The sequence below is a fragment of the Crocodylus siamensis genome, chromosome 15, assembly GCF_052110815.1.
Source record: "Crocodylus siamensis isolate JL-2025a chromosome 15, ASM5211081v1, whole genome shotgun sequence".
Classification (NCBI taxonomy): Eukaryota; Metazoa; Chordata; order Crocodylia; family Crocodylidae; genus Crocodylus; species Crocodylus siamensis.
This window is the reverse complement of record NC_143409.1, coordinates 50183417-50206867: the sequence shown is the minus strand read 5'-3', so window position 1 is coordinate 50206867 and position 23451 is coordinate 50183417. Positions and strand designations below refer to the sequence as shown.

Genomic DNA, 23451 nt, shown 5'->3' with positions numbered 1-23451 from the left:
ATGTTGGTAGGACTCACTATAGCCCCCCACCAATTATGCTAAAACCACATATAATTCCCCTCCCCTCAGAATTACCATATGACCTACTTTAATCCCCCCCGAATTATCATAGGACCTACTGTAATTCCCACTCCACTCAAGAATTATGATAGAACCCCATATAATCCCTCTCTCACCCCTTCAGAATTATGGCAGGGCCCCCTGTCCTTCCCCCCAATGACGGTACAGTCTACTAATAATACCGCCCCCAGAATTATGGTAGGACCCTCATATTCTTCTTCCTTTCCCCTAGAATTGTGGTACAACCCACTGTAGCCCCTCAGAATTATGGCAGGATCCCATATAGTTTCATAGTTGGTAGGGTTGGAAGGGACCTGAGCGGATCATCAAGTCCGACCCCCTGCCACAGGCAAGAAAGAGCGCTGGGGTCAAACGACCCCAGCAAGATGATTAACTAGCGTCCTTTTGAAGACCCCCAGGGTAGGGGTGAGCACCACTTCCCTTGCAAGTTGGTTCTAGCTCCCTGTGAAGTAGTGCCTCCTGATATCCAGTCTGAATCTACTCTCAGTCAACTTATCACCATTATTCCTTGTTACTCCTGGCAGTGCTCGGGGGAACAAGGACTCTCCCATAACCTGCTGGTCCCCCTTGGCCAGTTTGTAGAGAGCCACTAGATCCCCTCTCAGTCTTCTCTTGTGGAGGCTGAACAGGTTCAGGTCCCGTAGCCTCTGCTTGTAGGGCCTGCCCTGCTGCCCCCTGATCATGCGAGTGGCCTCCTCTGGACCCTCTCCATGTTGTCCACGTCCCTCCTGAAGTGCGGTGCCCAGACCTGGATGCAATACTCCCAACTGCGGCCAGACCAGTGTCGCGTAGAGGGGGAGGATCACCTCCTTGTGGATGCATGACAAGATGCAGTTGTCCTTCCCGACTCCGTCCCCACATTGGTGGCCTGTGTTCATCTTGGAATCAATAATGACACCAAGATCCTTTTCTGCCTCTTGTACTGACGAGAAGGGAGTTCCCCAGCCTGTAGGTATGCTGCTGGTTCTTCCTCCCTAGGTGCAGCACCTTGCAGCTTTTGTTAAGACTGCAACACAGAAGGAAGAACTAACAGAGAGATACACTAAGAGGAGCAACATGTCAAAGTTACAGGCTAGGAAAATAATGTTTACATCAGTTTTCTGGATAGATGTGAGCAGAGCAAAGCTCCATGCTTCAAAAACAACACAAAAAGATGAAAAAATATATACTCTCTCTCTCTATGTGTATATATGTGTGTATGTATGTGTATATGTATGTATATATCTCCCTCCCCCCAAAATTATGGTACCACCCAGTGTAATTCCCCTTGTCCCTCACCAGGATTATGGTAGGATCCCTTGTCATTCTTCCCTTCCCCCCCAGAATTATGGTATGACCCAGTATAATTCCCCCCTCCCCCCAGAATTATGGTAACCCCCCAATTATGGTATGACCCACTTTAACCCTCCCCCAGGATTCTGATAGGACCACCTTGTAATTCCCTCCATGCCTTCCCCCAAATGATGATACCACCCACTATAATCCTCCTCCCCTTTAGTTACAGTAGGACCCCCTGTAATTCTACCCCCCATCCAGAATTATGGTAGGACCTCCCTACTCCCTAGAATTATGGTACAACCCACTATAATTCTCTCCCTCCTCCCCAGATTACAGTAGGACCTGCTGTTATAGGGGGCGTGGCTGGACACCTGGGTCCCTTTTGGTGGAGGGTGTCCATGGGATTGCATCAGCTGGGGCCCAGGGGCCCAGACACCTGGGTTCCTAGGGTGGGTTGGGGATCGGGGGGGAGCTGAGAGCCTGAATGTCTGGGTTCTCTGCCACTGGGAATGGGGAGCTGCTGGGCTAGAGTTAGGAGCCTAGACCCCTGGGTTCCCTGGGTGGGCCCCACGAGCTCCAGTGGGACACAGCAGGGGCACTGGGTGCCTGGGTTCTCACCCCCTTTCTTCCTCCCTGGTCCCAGGCCTGGACATGGCCACGCTGTTTGTGTCCCCCTGTGCTGAAGATGTGGGCAGCCAGCAGGCGCTGGTGGCATCGCGCTTTGCGCCCTGTCCACCCCGTGTGGTGACCGTGCCCGGTCTGACACCTCCTGGCCCCTTTGCCCTGTCCCGGCTGCCAGCCTTGGAGGATCCAGGGGGGCTGCGCGTGACCGGAGCCATCGCTGTCACCTTCCTGCTGGCACCCCCAGCCCTGCGTGGCTGTGGCCTGGCCCAGGCCACTCTGGTGCGCCAGTGGGTGGCCTATGCCCAAGCCGATGTGGCCCCAGCTGCCACCGCTGCCTTCCCTACCCCACCTCGGCCTGGGAGCCCTTGGCCCACAGGTAAGCCTCTGTTCTGTGGGAGGGATGTGGGGGTGGGGGCTGGGAGCAGGAGGCCTGGGTTCCCTGGGAAGGGGTGTGGGGGCATAAGAGCAGGGAGGCTGGGAGGTCGGATGTCTGGGTTCTCCAGGAGGAGAGCAGGAGCCTTGGCTGCACTTGACCCTGTTCCCCATTCACATGCAGGTGGTGGAGCGGGCTGAGGCAGAGCTGCGCCGGGTGCTGGGCGTCCTGGATGGGCACCTGCGGCTGCGCACATACCTAGTGGGCGAGGCTGTGACACTGGCAGACATCACCGTGGCCTGCACCCTCCTGCTGCCCTACAAATATGTGAGTACCCCTGCATCCCAGTGGTGGTGTATCCCATGTCTGTCCCACCCCCACCCCCACACTCGAGCTGGTAATAGTTTCTCCCTCCCTCATTCAGAATATTCTCCTCACCACGCTGGTAGTGGTTTTTTCCATCCCCCTCCATTCATGGTTTTTTCCTTCCCCATTCAGAATATTGCCTCCTACCACACTGTTAATGGACCCTTCCATTCCCCTCCCAACCAGCAATGATTTTTTCCCCTTTTGGAATATTTCCTCCATCACACTTTAATGGTTCCTTCCATGGCCCCCCAACTTGTAAAGGTTTCTCCCTCCCCCCCTTGGAATATTCCCTCTCCCACAATGGTTCCTTGCATTTCCCTCCTCCCCACCAGTAATGGTTTCTTCCTCCCCCATTTGGTGTATTCCTCCCACTGCATGTATTGGTTCTTTCCATTCTCCCCTCCCAACCAACATGGTTTTTCCTTTCCCCATTAAGAAAATTCCCCCCACCACACTGTTAATGGTTTCTTCCCCATCTGGAATATTCCTCCCATTACACTGGCAATGGTTCCTTCCACCATCCCCTTCCAACCAGTAATGGTTTCTTCCCCATTCAGTATATTCCCCCCACCATCCTGGTGATGGTTTCTTCCATTTTAAAATTTCCCTGTCCTCATCCTCTGTTTGGTTGATAACGATTCCTTCTGTTTTCTCTGCTCCTCCCATGATGGTTCCTTCCCCATCAGTGTGATACACACGCATTCACATACACATAACGTGTACCCACACATGCAGACACACAGATGTATGTGTAATACATATGTACCAAGGCACATATGCCAGTGCACACGCGCATATGCATAGTATATATGTACGCACCAATGTATGCAATGAAGTATGTGTATAGGCACAACATGTGACATTACAGCTGTGCATGTACACACAATATATGTGTACACACACATTTACGCTATGTGGATATACGCACGTCTATGCAATACATATATACTCACACCCATACATACGATATTCGTACGAGCATGTGTGTACTCAGTATATGCATACACACACATCTGCGCTACGTGCACATGCACATGTCTGTGCAGTATATGCATACACACACGTGTGTACTGTGTGAGTATATGCACGTGTCTGTGTAGTATGTTTATACCCATACATGTATGTATGACGTTTGTATGTACATGCGCATACTCACAAAATATGCATATGCACACACCTACATTATGTGCATATATGCACGTCTATTTAATATGTGTATAAACACACGTATGTATGATGTATGTACACCTACATATGTAAACGTGTGCACATACATGTGTATGATATATATGTACACCTGTGCATGTATATAATGTATTAGTATGCACACGTACATACAATAGGTGTGTACCCACCCCCATGCATGCACCATGTTTATTGCATAAGTGCACATATGTGATAAACAAGTAGGTGCATGCGTACACAATATATACACATGCATACATGCATGCATGTCCTCTGTGTGCACTTATAAATACGTGCTGGTGTAGGTATAGATAATATATATGATTAATGCATGCACATTGCACATATGTAACGTGTGTGTGCCCGCACTCACAAGCATATATTATATAATGTCACATCCACATGCTTCACCCTCTTCTCCCCCCTGCAACTCGGAATGGTTTTTCCCTATGCCATCCACTTCAATAATGGTACGCCTTCATCCTTTCATCCTCTCTTACTATAAATGGTGTCTCTCTATCTCCTCATTCCAGTAATGATACTCTCTCATCCCCCCCTATATTTGCTGACAATGGTTTCTCCCCGCCTCCACCTTCTAAGGTGCTGGACCCCTCAAGCCGGGCCACCTATCCCAACGTCACCCGCTGGTTCCTGACCTGCATTCACCAGCCCCAGTTCAAGGATGTACTGGGACCAGTGGAACTCTGTGCCCAGGGCTTGGGGGGCCCAGCCCCCCCACCAGTCACCCTGGGTAAGTACCCCTCTCGGGAGGGGGTAGAAAGGGAGGTGGGGAATATACCTCTCTGAGCCTGGGACCCTCCTGCTGGAGGTGGTTGTCCTAGGGTCTTAGCCTGAGTCTTCTCCACCCCCAAAATCAGAGCCTCCAGCCCCGGAGACCCTAGAGCCCCCTCCCAAGAGTGCATCTCAGCTCAAGAAGGAGGCAAAGAAGAAGGAGAAACTGGAGAAGTTCCTGCAGAAGAAGGAGAAAAGTATCCAGCAGCACCAGGGTGAGGTGAGGTGCAGCTGGCTCTGGAGGGCATCGGGCTGGGTGTAACGGGGACAGGAGCCACGGCTGGCTCTGCAGGGCATCGAGTGGGTGTCACAGGGACAGGAGCTGCGGTTGGCTGGGGGTGGTGGTGCTGGGTGTAATGGGGATAGGAGCTGCAGCTGGATCTGGGGTGGAGCAGGGCTGAATACAACAGGGACAGGAGCTGCAGCTGGCTTTGGGGGGGCAGGTAAAGACCCTGAGGCACTTTCCTACCCCCTCTTCTCTACTTGTCCCCCCTTCTGCCATCTTTCCCAGGCCCAGAAGAAGCCGAAAGCTGAGAAGAAGGAGAAGAAGGATCCTGGGGTTATGACCTATGACCTCCCCACACCCCCTGGAGAAAAGAAAGGTAGAGGAGCGGGGCTGGTTGGGGTGGGGAAGGCAGGCCATGTACTGAGGTTAGGGTTCTGATTGGTTCCTGTCTGGAGGGCAAGTTCACCCCTGTCCTCAGCTGCAGTCTGGCCTCAGCCTGCTCCCAGCTGAGCGTCAGGAGGCCTGGTAGTGTGCGTGTGTCCCAGATGCCTGGGTTCTGCATGTGCTGCAGGTGTCTGGGTTCTCTGGGGACTGAATTGGGTCAGGTAGGTTATAGCCTTGGTTCTGGGTGTGCATGTGTATCCTGGATGCCTGGGTTCTATGTTGCCATGGGGTGCAGGTGGGGAGGAAGGGAGACCTCTGCCTGTTGTCAGCCCCATCCATGCCCTGCAGATGTCAGCGGCCCCATGCCTGACTCCTACAGCCCACAGTATGTAGAGGCTGCCTGGTACAGCTGGTGGGAGCGCCAGGGCTACTTCAAGCCTGAGTTTGGGGTGAGTCTTGGGGGATTTGCCCCTCCGTGGGGCAACATGTGGGATTAGACATGATAGGGGGGTAGGGAGATCCCCTAGCAGGGGACCACTATGGTTGTGGGGTTAGTTTTAGATGGGGGCTCTGATGGGGGGATATCAGGGACTCACCCTGGGGCAGGCACAGTGTGGGTGATAGGAAACACGACAAGTGGTATCTCAAATGACCTTCTGGCTTCTCCCTCCAGCGGACGAGGGTGTCAGAGCCAAACCCTCGGGGGATCTTCATGATGTGCATCCCTCCGCCCAACGTCACGGGGTCCCTGCACCTCGGCCATGCCCTCACCAATGCCATCCAGGACACTCTGACCCGCTGGTGAGACACTGGTGCCTCTCAGTCCCAACCCACAGCTCCCTGTCCCTCCAGCCCTGCTGATGCCCCTCACTCCAGATCTGCAGCCCTCTGCTTCACCCCCTAGGTCCATTAGTGCCCCTTGCTCCCAACCTGCAGCTTCCTTCCCCCTATTCTGCTCTGCCCCCTCCCTCCCCCACACTGCAGTGCCCCTCACTTCATACCTTTAGCCCGTTATCTGCTCTAGCCATACAGAGGCCCCTCACTCCTGACTTGCAACGTCCTGCCCACCTCAACTTTGCCGATGTTCCTTATTCCCAACCTATATCCCCCTGCCCTCTGCCAGTGCTCCTAACCCCCCTACCCATGCCACGGCAGGCACCGTATGCGCGGTGAGACGACACTGTGGAACCCAGGCTGTGACCACGCCGGCATTGCCACACAGGTGGTGGTAGAGAAGAAGATGTGGAAGGAGCAGGGGAAGACCCGGCACGACCTGGGCAGGGATGAGTTTGTGCGCCAGGTCTGGAAGTGGAAGGAAGAGTGAGTACCTGGAACAGTGCCCCCTGCTGAATTCCCTGCCCTGCCCCACAGAGTTCCCCCAGGGGTTCCCCAGTGTGTCACATTAGCAGGGTTCCCAACCTAAGAACATTTTCTTTTCCTGGTGATTTGCTGTTTTTACTGACACCTCAGCGTTTTTTTTACTGAGATATGTTACGACTGGATATCAAAAAAACAAACAAATGGGTGTCAGTGAAAAAAGTCTGGGTGTCAGTAAAGTTTGGGTATCAAGTGTTTGTTTGTTTGTTTGTTTTTTTTTACTGGTGCGTGTGAGACCCGCGCCCAAGCTATTTAACTGACTCCCAACCTTTTTGGCGAAATTTTTATCAAAACTCAAATTTTTTAATGATGTATATTTTGATTTGGCAACAATAAAATGTTTGTCGTTAAAAAAAAATGGGTGTCCAACTTTTTAATTGGCATATGTTTTGACTGACATGCAGACTTTTTACTGACACATGTATGTTGCCACTGGCACGTTGTGACTGACATGCAAACTTTTTTGCTGACACATGTTGTGACCAACATGCAGAATTTTCGGTGATGTGTTGTGCATCGGTGCCAATAAAAATTTTTGGGTGTTAGTTAAAAACAAACAAACAAAAAGTTTGGGTGGCAGACATTTTACTGGCGTGACTTGTGACTGGTGCCCAAATTTTTTTTTACTGGCACATATGATTGGGTACTAGTGAAAAAGTGTGAATGTCAGTGGAAAAAATGTGGGTGTCCAACTATTTTACTGCCATGTGTTGCCATTGACATCTGAACTTTTTTACTGACACATTCTCTGACTGGAATGTATTACTGATATGGAATGTGTTACTGATGCCCAAACTTTTCTCTGACATTCAGACTTTTTACTGTCACAAATTGTGATTGACACTTGAACATTTTTGCTAACAGGTATTATGGCTGACATGAGAGGTTAGTGATACATGGTGCAACTGACATTCAGATGTTTTTATTGGCTTGGGTAGTGGCATATATTGTGACTGGTACCCAGACTTCTTTTACTGATGTGTGTTGTGGTTGATGCATATTTTTATTGACACGTTACTGACGTATCGTGACTGATACCCAAACTTTTTGTTGACACAAACATTTTTTATTGTAATATATTATGATTGACACCCAAACTTTTTATTAATAGCTAAACATTTTTACTGCCATGTTAAAATATGCACACACTTTTACTGACCCAGGTTGTGACTGACACCACAGATTTTTTTACTGATCCATGTTGTTACTGACTTGGGTCACACCCAAGTTTCTTTACTGACACCCAAACTTTTTTACTGATGTGTATTATGACTGACACCCAAACTGGTTTATTGACCCAGGTTGTAACCTACACCCCAAATTTTTTTTACTGATCAGTGTTGTGAATGGTACCCATATTTTTTGCTGACACTCAGTCTCTTTCATTGATGCGTGTTGTGACTAGCACGTGTTGCTACTCACACCCAAACTTTATTGCTAACATGGTATTGCTGACGCATTATTGCACCCAACCTTATTGCTGTCGCTTGTTACTGCTGACAGCCAAGCTTATTTGCTGGCACATATTATTGCTGGCCTGCATTATATCTGGCAACTGACCAAACTATACAACTGATATATGATTGTATTGACACAAGTTGTACGACATGTGAATGTAACCCTTTTGCCAGGTCCCAGATGGCTGTGACAAGGGCTGGGCTGAAATTTAGGGATTAGCAACAACTACAGTAATGTTTTGTTGTCAGTAAAAACTTTTGGACATTTGCTAGTGAAAAAATAAGGAAAGAAAAATAAATTTAAAAAAATCATGAGGTGGGAGCTCTGGCATCCCACATGGTGCTGCCCCCACCCCAGCCTTACACCTGTCAACTGGATCCCCTCCTCGAATCCCAGCACAGACCCACCCAACCACCCCTGCTTCTTGGCCTGCAGTTCTTTCCCACCTGTTACAGGCAGGGACCAGACATGGGGACATAGCGGCAGCATGTGCCTGGGGAGTAGGAAGGGAATCATGTTTTCGGGGGGGGAGATGGTATGAGCAACTGCTCAGAGTTGTGGAGACAGCACCTTCTAGCAGCCCCTACCCCCCAGCCCCACCTGGGTCACAGTGGTCCCTGCTGGCTCCCTCCTTCCCCGGGTCATCAACCTTGATGCTGCCACCTCCTACCCCACAGGAAGGGCGACCGGATTTACCATCAGCTGAGGAAACTCGGTGCTTCCATGGACTGGGACCGGGCCTGCTTCACCATGGATGCGGTAAGTGTAGGGGTCCTTCATGGTGGTGGTGGCAGGAGAGTTGCCCCAGCAACCTGCAGTACAGGGGCTGTGAAACGTGATGCTGTCACCTTGCAGAAGCTGTCGCGGGCAGTGCAGGAGGCCTTTGTGAGGCTCCATGACGAGGGTGTCATCTATCGTAGTACTCGCCTGGTCAACTGGTCTTGCGCATTGTGTTCAGCCATCTCCGACATTGAGGTGCGGGGGCCGGACCTGTGGCAGAGCTGGGGGGGCGGGGAGGGAGCAGGGCTGAGCTGGGCGTTCTCGGGGGGGTGCGGGTTGCGGGGAGGGTGGGAGCTGAAGGTTGATTAGGGCATTAATGGGGGAGTGATCTGGGTGTGTCTGGAAGGATTGGGGACTCTGGGGTGGCTGGAACTGTTTTGGGGGGCTGATCCCCCTGTTTCCCCTTGGCAGGTGGACAAGAAGGAGTTGGGGGGCCGCACGCTGCTGCCTGTGCCCGGCTATGCCCACAAGGTCGAGTTCGGCGTCCTCGTCTCCTTTGCATACAGGCTCCAGGGCTCAGGTGGGGTCGTGGGGGGGCTCTGGGAGGGCTTGTCCACCACTGGGGGGTACTGCTGTCATCTGGGGGGGCAGGGGCCAGGCCTGGGGGGGTGTCTCATGGTCTGTCCTCCTCTCTGTCCCTTAGATGAGGAAGTGGTGGTGGCCACCACACGTCTGGAGACCATGTTGGGGGACACAGCAGTGGCTGTGCACCCCAAGGACCCCCGCTACCAGGTACCTGCCCCAGGGGCAGCAGTTAGAGGTGGGGGTACAGGTAGGAAGAGGAGTAGAGTTTTGGGGGTCCTGAAAGCTGCAGGTCGAGGTAAGGGGGTTGGGGTGATCTAGAGGGTGTGGGGGTACAGGTACGGGGAGGGATGGGGTTTTGGGGTGCTGGGGGGTTGTGAGTGACTAGGTGGTTCCATGGGTGGGTTTTTGGGGAGTCCTGGAGGTGGGGCAGGTTGTTGGGGGATGGGTGGGGTTTGGGGCGGGGGCTCTGGGAGTGGGGCATGCTGTTGGGGCAAGTGATGGGTTTTAGGGTGTCCAGGGGGTAAGAATAAAGGTAGGGAGAATGGTGGGGGTTTTGGGTGTCCCTGGGGCCTGGGGCTTCAGGTAGGGGAAGGCTGGAGTTCTGGGGTGTCCAGAGGGTATGGGGGAAGGAGCAAGGTTTTGGGGTGCCCTAAAGATTGCAGTGTCTTGCTGGGGGAGCGGTGACATTTTGGGATGTTGGGGGGGTGTGGATGCAGGTAGGGGACAGTTTTTTGGGATGTCCTGGAGGTTGGGACATCTTCCTGGGGGAGGGGCAGAGTTTTGGGTTCACCTGGGAGATTGGGGGTAGGGTTTCGAGGTGACCTAGGGCGTGGTTTGACTGGCTGGAGCAGGGCAGGGTTTGGGGTGCCCTGGGGGCTGGGACATTTGGGTGGGGTTTGGGGTATCTGCTCACTGCCCCCATCTGTCTGCTTCCTCAGCACCTGCATGGGCGCCAGGTCCTGCACCCCTTCACCCAGCGCCTCCTGCCCATCGTTTGCGACGACTTTGTGGACATGGCCTTCGGCACAGGTACCCGGGGTGGGGCCAAGGCCTAGGGTGGGGCTAAGGGGAGGCGGAGCCTCAGTGGAGGGGCAGGGGAGATCCGAGTTGCTCTGGATGGCAGAATGACAAGAGGGTGTAGCTTAGGGGAGTGTATGGGTGGGGTCAAAGGGGGGTGGGGCCCAGACTCAATAGTGGGTGTGGTTGAAAAGGAGAGGGGCGTGGGCAGGGCCTGATAGAAGCTGAGTGGGTGGGCTTTAGTTTAGAGGTGGAGTCTAAAGACAGTAGGTGAGGCTTAGTGGTGGGAGGAGCGTCCTGAGGCTGTGGTATGCCAGTGAATGGGCAGAGCTTTATGGGGAGTGGGTGAGGCTTTATGCAGAGTAAGTATGGAGGGGGAGGGGGAGGCAGAGCTGAGTGGGTAGGCCTTGGAGGTGGTAGGGGGGGCCTGGGGCAGCAGGCTGGTCCCTGACCCCCCCCCCCCATATTCCTGTGCTCTCCTTCTCACTCCCCCCTCCACTCTTCCCCCCCAGGGGCGGTGAAGATCACACCAGCCCACGACCACAATGACTTCGAGGTGGGGCAGCGCCATGGCCTGGCCTGCATCACCATCATTGACGACAGCGGGCACCTCATCAACGTGCCCCCTCCCTTCCTGGTACCCAGGGGGCCAAACCAGGCTGTCCTGGGGAGAGGGGCGCTGGAGGGGTTGAGGAGGCTGGGATGTACTGTGGTTGGGGGAGGGGCCTAGGTTGGACTGGGCACAGAGAGGTGGGGGGAACTGGGATGGGATGGGGCTGGGGGAGGTGGGAGGACCTGGACCGTACTGGGTTGAGGGGGTGGGACCTGGGCCATACTGGGTCCAGGAGGGGAGGGGGATCTGGGCCATACTGGGTTTCGGGGGGGTGGGAACTGGGCTGTACTGGATCTGCGAGGGGAGGGGGACCTGGGCCATGCTGGTTCTGGGAAGGGCAGAGGATCGGCCACACTAGGTGCAGGGGTGGGGGAACTGGGCTATTCCGGATCTGGGTGGGGAGGGGGAACTGGGCCATACTGGGTCCAGGGAAAAGAAGAACTGGGATGGGGGGAGGGGAAACCGTACCGCCAGGCTGACGGGGTGGGGGAATGCATTTCAGTGACCCTCCTATCCCATTGCAGGGCATGCGGCGGTTCGAGGCCCGCGGGGCCGTGCTGACCGCCCTCCAGGAGCAGGGGCTGTTCCGGGGGGTCCAGGACAACCCCATGGTGGTGCCCATCTGCAGGTGCGTGGGGGACTACCTGCAGCGGTGCAAGGATCCAGGGGGTGGGGGAGGTGGGGAAGGGGTGGCAGAGGGATATCGGCTGCACAGCGGCATCCCTCTGCCCCGGGGGTGGGGGTAGGGGGGCAGGGGGCAGTGATCCCTTTAGGGGCTGCTGGGGTGGTGCCGAGGTCTGGCGACTCTTCGAGTGGGCGGAGGGAGATTTGTCAGAGGATTTGAGGGGATGGAGGGATATCATGGAGGGACTCTGAGGGGCGGAAGGATATCTGTTGGGGGGGGGCCCTTGAGGGGGTGGCGGGATATCGGGGCATGTTGCCGAGACTCGGAGGGCGGAGGGATAGCTGTCAGGGCATGCAGGGGGCACTCTTTGACGTGGTGGAAGGATCTCTGTCGGGGGGGGTGAAGAAGCTGCTCTTCTGCCCCCTCAAAGACACCTGTTGGGCAAATGGAGGGGACGCGGAGGGTGAAGGGACATCAGGGCAAAGAGGGGAGTTTTTAAGGGGGTGGAAAGATATCTTTGGGGGGGGATGCTGTGGGGACTGAAAGGAGTGGAGAGTTGTCTGTTTGGGGCATGTGGAGGGGGCTCTTTGAGGGGTCGGAGGGATACCCGTCGGGACATGCAGGGAACTGTCCGAGGGCGGAAATCGGTATTTTTGAGGGACTCTTTGAACAAGTGGAGGGATATCTGTTGGGGCTTGCTGGGGACTCTTTGAGGCGGTGGAAGGATATCTGTCAGGTTGCGGGGAGGCTCTGAAAAGGCGGGGCGGAGGGACACCCGTCACGCCTCAGTGGGTGGAAATATATGCGGTGAAAGGGAAGGGGGCAGGTGGATGACCTGAGGTGGTGGAAGGATGTATCCTTGTACGGGGCTGGGGCCGCAGGGACTATTTGAGGTGGCGGATGGGTGTACCTTGTCATTGGTGGTGGGCAGACAGGGACAACGTGAGGCAGCAGAAGGACGCATCCTGGTATTAGGAAGGGGCAGGCGGACTATTTGAAGTGGCGGCGGAATATAGTCTGGGTCTTGGGATGGCAGCGGAGGGATATCTGTGGGTCTTGGGGGTGGGGCACAGTGAGCTATTTTGAGGGGGGTAGGGGGCGGCAGAGGGACACCCGTGGCCCCTCCTATGGGTGGAGGGATGCACATGGCAATATGAGGGAGACAGGGACTGTTTGAGGCGGTTGAAGTATATCTAATATTGCGGAGGTCTGACAGGGACTCTTTGAGGGGCTGGAGGAATGTATCCTGGCATAGGGGGCAGGCAGGGACTATTTGAGGCAGTGGAGGGATATATTCTGGTATGGGGGTGTGAATGTACTATTTGATGTGGCAGAGGTATACCTTTTGGTATGGGGGAGGAGGAGGAAGGACCACCTCATGCCCCAGGGACTATTTTTTCTCCCCTGCAGCCGTTCAAAGGACGTGGTGGAGCCGCTGCTGAAGCCACAGTGGTACGTGCGCTGCGACGGCATGGCGCGGGGGGCAGCCGAGGCCGTGCGCCGCGGCGACCTCCGCATCCTCCCTGACTTCCATCTCAAGACCTGGTTCCAGTGGATGGACAACATCCGGTGAGGCCCGGCGTCCCTGTATCTCTCTGCCCTTACACCCCCCTCCCCTCCGCCATCTTTCTGCCTTTGCCGTGGTATCCCCCCGCCTTCACCTCCAGCTGGGGTGGAGGGTTACGGCGCTCCATCCGGTAACATGGAGCACCCCTTATTGCAGCAGGAGTAGTAGGGCTCTTACCTGCCTAACATTAAGGCCCAGGAGACAAGCACAGGAGTGGGGGAACCCAGCCTTCAATCTCTGCCTTGCAGTGGGGTTAGAGTTGCCCCCAGACTCTGCCCCCCATTGGGGCTACAGTTGTCCCTGCCTCACAAGCCTCGTGGTAGGCTTCTTCCATTGCAGAAGCAGTAGTAGACTGTTACACACTGTACATAAAGTCCCAGCAGATGGGCACTGGAGGGGCACTCAGCCCCAGTCTCCACCCCACAGTGGAGTTAGAATTGACCCCCATTTTTGCCCCACGGTGGAGCTACAACTGCGACTTCTGATCTTCTGGGCTGGCCCTTTATGGCAACAATAGTAGCATGGCTGTTATCCTCTAAAATCAGATCCCAAGAGATGGGCACGGGGAGGGGGGCACAGACCCTAATCACTCCACAGTGGAGTTAGAATTGTCCCCCATTGGGGCTATAATTGTCCCTTCTGCCCCTGCCTGAGCCCCTAGGGGGTGCAATAGCAATAGTAGAGCTGTTATCTCTTCTCCAGGGCATAGGAGGACATCAGATGAATCCCCAAACTGCCCTTCTATATACTGGGATCATAGGGGGAGAGGTATTCCTTTCACTGTAGCAGCAATAGTAGGGCTATTATCTGCCCTGATATTGGGTTAACCACCTCCAGAGGGGCCCCTCCCCCGGTCCACAGAGCCGGGGACTGGCTTATCACACATGGGTGAGCCACTAAGGGATGCTGTCTACACCAGGCAGCAGCAGTAGTAGGGCTTTTATCCACCTGGGGGCACTCACCAGGATCTTCTTATCATGCTGTGGGGGGGCTGGGGTTATTTTCTGTGGCAGACAGCAGCAGCAGTGGGACTTTTTCCACTAGGGGTCATTTACCAGGACCACCCCTAATCCACATATATCATGGGGGTGGTTGGGGTCCCTCTATCAGGCAGCAGCACTAGTAGGGCTTTTATTTTCCCCTTGCAGGGACTGGTGCATCTCACGGCAGCTGTGGTGGGGCCACCGCATTCCTGCCTACTTTATCACTGTTGATGACCCTGCTGTGCCCCCGGGGGAGGTGAGACAGAGGGGAAGGGGGCCCATATTTGGGCCAGGGGCAGGAGACTGGAAGATGGGCTGATGTAGGGTCTCTCGCTGGCAGGATGCGGACGGCAGGTACTGGGTGAGTGGGCGCAGCGAAGAGGAGGCGCGTGGCAAGGCCGCCAGGGCATTTGGGGTGACCCCTGACAAAATCTCTCTACGGCAAGGTATGGGGGGCTGTTGGTTGGGACTGAGGGGCACTGGGGGGGTTGGGAGGAGCAACAGCAAAGCTGAGGGGTGCAGGTTGGGAGTGGGGCGCTAGCCAGGCTCAGGAGGGCTGTGGGTCAGAAATGAGGGGTACTGGCAGGAAAGGGGGGGGCGGACGGGGAAGTGCGGGTTGGGAGTTAGGGGTGCCAGCAGGGCTGGGGGGGCTATGGGTCAGGAGCGAGGGCCACTGGCAGGCCTGGCAAGGACCATAAGTTCCCATCAGTTTCCTCACATCCCCCCCAGATGAAGATGTACTGGACACCTGGTTCTCTTCTGGCCTCTTCCCCTTCTCCATCTTCGGCTGGCCTGAGCTCGTAAGTCTGAGAAATGCGTGTAGGACCCAGATGTCCGGAGGGCTGTGGCACAGGGCCCTCACTCTTAGGGAACCAGCTGTCTGGGGCAGGGGGTAGACTGGGCCATCACTCCTAGGAAACCATGTGTCTGTGGCAAAGGTGGACTAAGCAGTCACTCCTAGGGACCCAGGCAGGTGGGGACATTCTTAAGAACCCAGGTGTCATCCGGGTCCCTGACTCCCCTGACCCAATTTGGCACCATAGCACAGGGCTGTCAGAACCCAAGTGTCTGGGCCGTAATACAGGACACTTCTTCAGCCCAAAATCATTGATCGTAGGGAACCCAGGCATCTGGGGTGGGCACCAGCTGCTTGCAACCCTGGTAGGTCATAGGCGTCCTTCCTAGGGATCCAGGCTTCGGGGGTAGGGTGTGGGGCTGGGCCATCACTCCTAGGGAACCAGGCATCAGGGACAAGGGTGGCCGATCACTCTTAGGGACTCGGGTATCTAGGGTGAGGGAGAGTAGTATTGGGCCATCACTCCTAGGGACCCAGGCATCCATGTTTGCCCTTTCCCCCCTCACAGAATGAGGACCTGGAGGTCTTCTACCCGGGGACCCTGCTGGAGACGGGCCACGACATCCTTTTCTTCTGGGTGGCTCGGATGGTCATGCTGGGCCTCAAGCTGACTGGAAAACTGCCCTTCCGTGAGGTGAGACTTGCCGGTGCCCCCTACTGCCCCTGCATCTTGCCTCCTGCCCCCCTAACTGCCTCATGCCCCTGTCTTTCAGGTCTACCTCCATGCTGTGGTACGGGACGCCCACGGGCGCAAGATGAGCAAGTCCCTGGGCAATGTCATTGACCCCCTGGATGTTATCAGTGGCATTTCGCTAGAGGTAAGGACTGGGCTTGGCTCTGCCTCCCTGAGCCTTAGCTCTAACTCCCAGTGGAGAGCTAGGGGGGTGGGTGCTCCTGTGGTAACTTCATCGCCAAGCCAATGTGTTTTGGAGTGGACTTTGAGTCCTGGCCATCAGTAGGTTCTAGGGTTAACACCATGCATTTTTTTTCAGTGTGCTTCAGTGTTAAGCGCTGTGGGTTTCCATCAGTAGGTTGCAGGGTTAACACAATGCAAATACAGATCAGTGAGTTTAAATGTTAAGACAAAGTGGGTTCTGATGAGTAGGATGCAGAGTCATCACAGTGGTAATTTCCAGCGGTAGGTTTTAACCTGAAAACCATGCAGATTTCCATTGGTAGGTTCCAGAGTTAACACAACAGGAATCTCCATTGATAGGTTTTAATGTTGAGAATGATACGTTTAATTAGTAAAACTATGCAGGTTTTCATTAGTTGATTCAAGGTTCAATACACATTCCCAGCAGTAGGTTTAAAGTTAAGACCATGCATGTTTCTATCAGTATACTTCAGAGTCAACACAACGTGAATTTCCATTGATAGGCATTAATGTTACGATAATGCAGATTTCCTTCAGTAGTTCCAGTGTTAACATGATGCAAAATTCCACTGGGCAGTTATGATACTAAGGCCATTAAGGTTTCTGTCAGTAGATTTCAGATTAACAAGATGCTGCTTTTCATTGGTAGGTTATCATGTTAAGACAATGCAGGTTTCTATCAGTAGATTACACAGGTAACACAGAAATAATTTTCATTGGTAGGTTTTAATATGAAGACAGTTCAGGTTTCCATCTGCATTCCAGAGTTAACACAGTGAAATTCCATTGATGGGCTAAGAATGCAGGTTTCCATCAGTAGGCTCCAGGATCAACACTGTACAAATATTCATTAATAGGTCTCAGTGTTAAGGCCATGCAAACTTCCTTTGGTAATTCCAGTGTTAATGTAATGCAAAATTCCATCATCGACCATAGAGGTTTTTATCAGTAGGATCCAGAGTTAAGGCAATGCCAATTTTCATTGGTAAATTTTAAGACAATGTAAGTTTCCATCATTAGATGCCAGTGTTTACACAACACGAAGTTCCATTGGTAGGTTATAATGTGAAGATGCTGTAGATTTATATCAGCAGGTTCCAGGCTTAACAGAGTGCAGGTTTTCATTGGTAGGTATTCATGCTGTGACAATACAGGTTTCCAGCTATAGGTTTCAGAGCCAACACAATGCTGCCTTTTTCATTGGTAGGTTTTAACAGTAAGACCGCACAGGTTTCCACCAGTAGGTTTCAGAGTTAACACGATGCAAATGACCACCGTAACTTTCAGCAGTAAGACCATGCAAGCTTCTATCAGTAAATTTCACACAGTGTAAATGTCTGTTGGTAGGTTTTCAAGTTAAGAACCCATAGGTTTCTGAGTAGGTTTGAGGGTTAACACAATACAGATTTTGTGGGTGGGGCCTAGAGGTAGTGCAGCACAGAAAGAATTCACAGGTAGGTTCCAGGGTTAGCACAGTGCAACTTGGCATCAGTACGTTCCAGATTTAATATACCACTGAGATTCATTCTCTGGGCGGGCTATCCTGGAGCCATGATGACTTGACTTCATTGGTTGTTTCCAGAGCCAACAACCCATGAACTATCTTATGCTTGTGTTTTTTGGGGTGGTGCTAGTGATTGCCCAGCTATAGGTTCCAGAGTTAACGTTGATGTGGCATCGATAGGTTCCAGAGTTAACATTATATCAGCTGTCTCCTACTTGGTCTCTCTGGGTATAGCACATGGGCTCCCATCAGTGGGTTCCAAAGTCAACACCCAGTGAAACTCTCGCCTTCCTGGGCTCCCCTGGGGCCCTGTTGGCAAGTGCTCATCAGTAGGTTCCAGAGTCAACAATCCGTCTGCTCTCCCCCAGGGCCTGCATGCCCAGCTCCTGGACAGCAACCTAGACCCCGCCGAGGTGGAGCGTGCCAAGGAGGGCCAGGTGAAGTGCAGGAGGGAGGGGAAGCAAGACCAGACCACTTTCTTTGGGGTCTGGGGTGGTAGGCACTGAGCTGAGGGGTCTTACTGTTTTTCTTCCTCCAGAAAAGCGACTTCCCAGCTGGGATCCCCGAGTGCGGCACTGATGCCCTGCGCTTTGCCCTCTGCGCCTACACAGCACAAGGTGGGTGCCCCCACCCAACTGCCAGCCACTCCCTGTGAGGCCAGCCCCAGCTACTCTTGAGTCAGGTCCTGGAAACCGTGCTTGGGTTTTCTTGGGTAGAGCTAATGGAGGTCATCAGTAGGTTCCAGAACTAACACATAGTTTGGTTAACTCTGTGGCTGAGCCTTCCTAGAGCAATGGTGACCAGCCCCCACCATTAGATTGCAGAGTCAACACCCTGTTATCAGTCTTCTGTTTGGGGTTCCTAGACCGGAGCTAGTGGGGGCTTTTCAGTAGGTTCCAGAGTCAACATCTCAGTGAGATCACTGCTAACCCCCTGGGTTGACATCTCAGCCCTCCACTATCCCCCCCCCACCCCCTCTGGGCTGACTCCCTGCTCCTCCTCTACTAACTCCCTCTTTCCTGCTGGGCTGCCTTCCCCCACTACCCAAATCCGCCCCCCTGCTAACTAGCTTCACCCTCACAGACTGGTCCTTTAGGCTTCTGGGTCACTGGCCTTTCTGGAGAAGTGTTTGCTGGTTCCCATCAATAGGTTCCAGAGTCAACACATTTGAAAACCTTTGTGCTTGGGCTTCCTGGGCTGTGACACCAGTAAGATCCAGAGTTAACATCCTGCAGAGTGTGTAAGTGTGCTAACAGCAGGCAAGGTTCTTTGAGTAGATCTATTACATTTTACTAGGCCAGCTCAGATAGTTGGAAAAAATCTTTGCAAGCTTTTGGGTGCAGACACCTTTCATCAGGCTGAGGAGGTGTCTGCAGTTGGTCTGTGCTCTCCTGGATGGGATAGAAGAGAAGCCAGAGGCCAGCCTGGGAGAATTCCCATCAGTGAAAATGCAAACTGAGGCAGTCAATGGGAAAGAAACAGGTGGGGAGAGAAGAGGAATGTCGACCTGGTGATAAGAATGTAGCTGGTAAATAGTGGAGACGTACCTCGGGAGTCAGATGTCAGGCAGGTTGTAATGTGTCATAAATCCAATGTCCATAATTTTTTTGTATTCAAGAGGTTTATGAAGTGAAGTTCATATGCTCATCTGTGAAAGGTGTTTTGTAAATTCCCTTTGAGGATTAGAACTGAGAGATTGGAGAGAGAGTGGTTTTCTTGTGAGAAATGTGTTCCCACAAGTAGTTGGGTATTCTTTTCTTTAATAGATTTCTGGTGCACATTCATTCTGGTACGCAGTTGTTGTTTTGTTTCTCTTACATAATTTCCACCAGGTCATTTGGTGCACTGGATGAGATATCACATTTCTGGAGGCGAAGCTGTAAGATCCAGGAATGGGGATGTTTCTGTGGGATATAGTTATAGTGAGGGTGGTGGAAATGTGTTGGCAGGTTCTACATTTCTTGTCCAGGCATGGTCAGGATCCATTCAGCATGTTTTGGGATATAGGTTTGGTGCCTGTTTAAAGGCTAGGATGGGTGTTTCTGGGAAGATCTCTGTGAGAATTGGGTCTTCATCTAGTCTGAGTTGCAATTGTTTGAGGATTTTCTGTACAGGTTTCAGGGAATGGTAGTATGTCATAACCAGTTGTGTGAGATTCGTCGGGGGGTGTTCTTTTATTGTGCAGCAGTTCTTCATGTGGTATCTGGGTGGCTGTTACCACTGTGTGCTCGCTCTGTCCTTGAGGTGATGATCACAGGTGTTCTCCGTGCAAATTCAGCGGTATCTGAGGGCTTGGCTGTAAATTACAGCCTTCTTGATGTGTTTAGGGGGATTGCTGGTTCTGTGCAGATATGTATGTTGGTCCGTGGTGTCTGTATTTTACCATTCTGGATAGTGATTGTAGTATCTAAAAGGAAATTTTGGTGTTGGAGTATTCCAGAGAGTCTGATGGAAGGGTGCCGCATGTTGAATTACTGATGGAAATCAGTCAGAGATTGCAGGTTTTCAGTCCAAATGATGAAGATGACTAAGTAACTCCAGCCCTCCTGCAAACTGCCAGGGCAGCTCTCTGGGCCAGCTTCCCAGCTTGCATCCCCTAATCACCTCCTGTTAACCCAGGACAGCCCCCAGCTCCCCCAGCCAGCCCCTGCCCCCTGATTAACCGTCATCCCTCTGTCGCCCAGGCCGTGATATCAACCTGGATGTGAAGCGCGTGCTGGGCTACCGACACTTCTGCAACAAGCTGTGGAACGCCACACGCTTCGGCCTGCGTGCCCTGGGCCCCGGCTACTGCCCCCCCCCGCAGCCCCAGGTGAGGGACTGCTCAAGGCACCCCTGGGCTCCCCCTGGGGTGGGACACCTGTACCATGGCACCCTGCAGCTTCCCCTGGGCCCCCAAGTATGACAGCCCCAGACCTCCTCAATCCTCAAGTCTGAGATCCCCCCCCAGGGGAGGGCCCCCCTCCCTCACATAGCATCCCGAGCCCCTTCCCTGGACCCTCAGGTGAGAGAGACACCCCCCCCCCCATGGCACCCTCCATTTCCCTGGACCGCTGGGTGATAGAAACCGCCCCTTATGCCCCCCCAGCCTTAACCATGACCCCAGGTGATGGGTACCCCTACCTTGCGAGCAGCCCCATAGTGCCCTACCTACCCCTATCCATGCCCTTTCTTCCACCCCCATTGACACCAGCCCCATAGGCCCTGCCCACCTCACTCCAACCCATTTCCTGTGCCCCTCTCTTGGGGGTTGGGGGCAGGTGCCCCTTGGGTTGGCACGTGTGCATGACCTGCGTGTGCTTCCCCCTGACAGGCAGGGCTGGCCCTGGCAGGGGCAGGTCTGGCAGAGCGCTGGATGCTGAGCCGGCTGAGCCAGGCCGTGGCACTGTGCGACACCGCCTTCCATGCCTACGACTTCCCGGCCCTCACCACGGCTGTCTACAGCTTCTGGCTATATGAGCTCTGTGACGTCTACCTGGTTAGCAACGCCTGGGGGGCACGGCTTGGAGGTGGGGGCGGGGGCAGGGCCTATGGGGCTAGGGGTGGGGCCACTGGAGATGGGGGGCATGAAGGTTGGAGATAAGGCTGGGGGTGGGTCCCAAGGGGGTGGAGGGAGGGGCTTGAAGCCTGAAGGGAAGGGGTGGGACCTGTGGAGTGGGGGTGGAGCCAGCAGGGATCGGTGGAGGGTCTATGGGGCTGGGGCCAATGTGGATAGAGGGAAGGCCCTGGAAGGAGGTGGGTGCAGCCATGGGGGCTTTCAGGGTGGGGCCTAAGGACGACAGAGGGCTCCACACTCCTGTCTATGGAGGGGGGCCCATGAAGGGAGGGAGCAGAGGGTGGGGTTTGGGGTGCTGCACCCCACCACCCCATTTGTCTGACCCATGTTCCCCCCTTGCCCTACAGGAGCTGGTGAAGCCAGTGCTGGCAGAGGGGCCAGAGGCAGGGGTGGGGGCGGTTCGGGCCACGCTACACACGTGCCTGGATGCCGGTCTGCGCCTGCTGGCCCCGCTCATGCCCTTCGTCACTGAGGAGTTGTTCCAGCGCCTGCCACCTCGGCCCCCTGCCGCCCCCAGCCTCTGTGTGGCCCCCTACCCAAGCCCCCAGCAGGTACTGCCCCAGAGTGGGGGGATTGTGGGTCCAGAGGGGCACCTAGGAAGGGGAGCAGGTCAGGAGCGAGGGGTGGCAACAGGACTGGGCAGGGGTGCTGTTGATTAAGAGTGAGGGGCACACTTAGGGCTGGTCTGGCAGCATGGGAATGAGGGCCTGGACGCTGCGGGCTGGGAGTAAGGGGCACTGTTAACCCCTTCTTGCCCCCAGTACTGCTGGCAGGACGCTGAGGCTGAGGCAGCCATGGAGTTTACGCTGGGCATCGTCCGGGCTGTGCGCTCCCTGCGGGCCGACTACAACCTTACCAAGACCAAAGCCGACTGTAGGTACCAGGGGCAGGGCCAGGGAGGCGGAGCTCTCCCATGCCCTGCCCCCTTGACCTCTGACCTCTCTTGCTTTCCCACCCTTTCTCCCCCAGGCTTCCTGCAGTGTCGTGACAGGGGCACTGCTCAGCTGGCAGCCCAGGTCTCCGGCTACATCCGGACACTAGCCTCGTGCCAGGCCGTGCAGACACTGGGGCCTGGCGAGGCTGCCCCTGGCGGCTGTGCTGTAGCCATTGCCTCTGACCGCTGCACTGTCCACCTGTTGCTCAAGGTCAGCTCATGGGGGCACCCAGGCATCTGGGAGGGGTCTTGGAGGGGAATGGAGGGATATCCAAGTATCTGGGAAGGATTCATAGGGCACCCAGGTATCTGGGGAGGATGGGCAGTGGAAAGTCAGATCCAAGTGTCTTGGAGGTAGGAAGTGGAGAGTGGGACCCAGCATCCAGGAGGGGCCTGTTGGCATCTTAGCAGAGGGGGGACCCAGGCATTGCAAAGGGGCCCTCCAGTGGGACCTAAGTGTCCAGGAAGGGATGGCAGGGGGACCCAGGTTTCCAGGAGGAGCACATGGAGGGACCCAGGTGTCTGAGTGGGGCCTCTGGGGGAGCTGGGGCACAGGGTGTGGTGGTGATCAGGACCCAGGTATCGGGGGTGGGGGGCAGTAGAAAGCAGGACCCGGGCAGGTGGAGAGCAGACCGAAGTGTGCAGGAGGGCAGGCAGGGGCAGGGTATGGAGAATGAACCCAGGCATCTGGGGCTGGCGCTGCAGGCAGGAGCACAGAGAGCAGACCCAGGCATCCATCTGGGACTGGTTCTGGGGGTTATGGAGAGTGGACCCGGGCATCCGGGACTGGTGCTGAGGGGTCAAAGAAAACAGGATCCAGGTGTTTGGGTAGGGGGCATGAGGAGTGGACCCAGGCATCGGCAGGTGGCGGTGGGGTGTGGGGGTATAGCATGCATGGAGAATGGGACGCCGGCGTCTGAACACTCACCTCCCCGTTCTGCCCCACTAGGGTCTGATTGACGTAGAGAAGGAGGTGGGCAAGCTGGAGGGGCGCCGGGCAGAGCTGTTACGGCAGGTGGAGCGGCTGCACGAGCGCCTGGCAGCACCCGGCTACAGTGCCAAGGTGCCCCCCCAGGTGCAGGAGGCCGACGCTGCCAAGGTGGGTGCCCATGAGGGCAGGGGTCACGGGGCTGTGGGGTGAGGAGTCACTAGGGGTGGTGGGTGAGAAGGGGGGGGGTCCAGCAGGGGGGATCATGGCATAGTGCCTGGCCACAGGGGTGCTGGCCCCTGACCTCTGACCTCTGACCTACAGCTGGCCCAGGTGGAGGCAGAGCTGCGCAAGACGGACGAGGCGTTGGCCACCTTCCAGACTCTGCTGTGAGCCCCCCATGGACCCAGACTGGGTGTCTATCCGGGGGGTGGATAGACAGGCGGACCCCCCTGCCCTCCACATTCTCCCAGCTGATTGGGTATCAGAGACATTAAACTATTTTGCTTCATTTGAGATGGCCCCTGTGATTGGGTAGC

The 23451-nt window shown here is 54.7% G+C and overlaps 1 protein-coding gene across 1 annotated transcript; it reads left to right on the top strand.

The window, feature by feature from the left end:
• Window positions 1–2141: 2141 nt before the first annotated feature.
• Window positions 2142–23426, top strand: VARS1 (valyl-tRNA synthetase 1). The gene is made up of 30 exons (XM_090029677.1): window positions 2142–2359; window positions 2540–2683; window positions 4511–4661; window positions 4789–4922; window positions 5214–5304; window positions 5661–5761; window positions 5986–6113; window positions 6468–6632; window positions 8825–8906; window positions 9003–9122; window positions 9339–9447; window positions 9571–9659; window positions 10391–10481; window positions 10982–11106; window positions 11607–11710; window positions 13118–13276; window positions 14423–14513; window positions 14598–14703; window positions 14987–15057; window positions 15622–15747; window positions 15827–15931; window positions 17863–17931; window positions 18033–18111; window positions 20179–20306; window positions 20808–20972; window positions 21398–21601; window positions 21812–21923; window positions 22020–22195; window positions 22934–23083; window positions 23237–23426. The coding sequence occupies exons 1-30, from the start codon at window positions 2282–2284 to the stop codon at window positions 23303–23305; spliced, it is 3522 nt and encodes a 1173-aa protein (XP_089885803.1). The 5' UTR covers window positions 2142–2281; the 3' UTR covers window positions 23306–23426.
• Window positions 23427–23451: the final 25 nt, after the last annotated feature.

Bases quoted from the DNA above. Each gene is read 5' to 3' on its own strand.
- VARS1 (XM_090029677.1), top strand. From the start codon at position 2,282: ATGCCCAAGCCGATGTGGCCCCAGCTGCCACCGCTGCCTTCCCTACCC. The intron at 5,305-5,660 runs GTAGAGGAGCGG...CATGCCCTGCAG, and splicing joins ACCCCCTGGAGAAAAGAAAG to ATGTCAGCGGCCCCATGCCT. The intron at 8,907-9,002 runs GTAAGTGTAGGG...GTCACCTTGCAG, and splicing joins CCTGCTTCACCATGGATGCG to AAGCTGTCGCGGGCAGTGCA.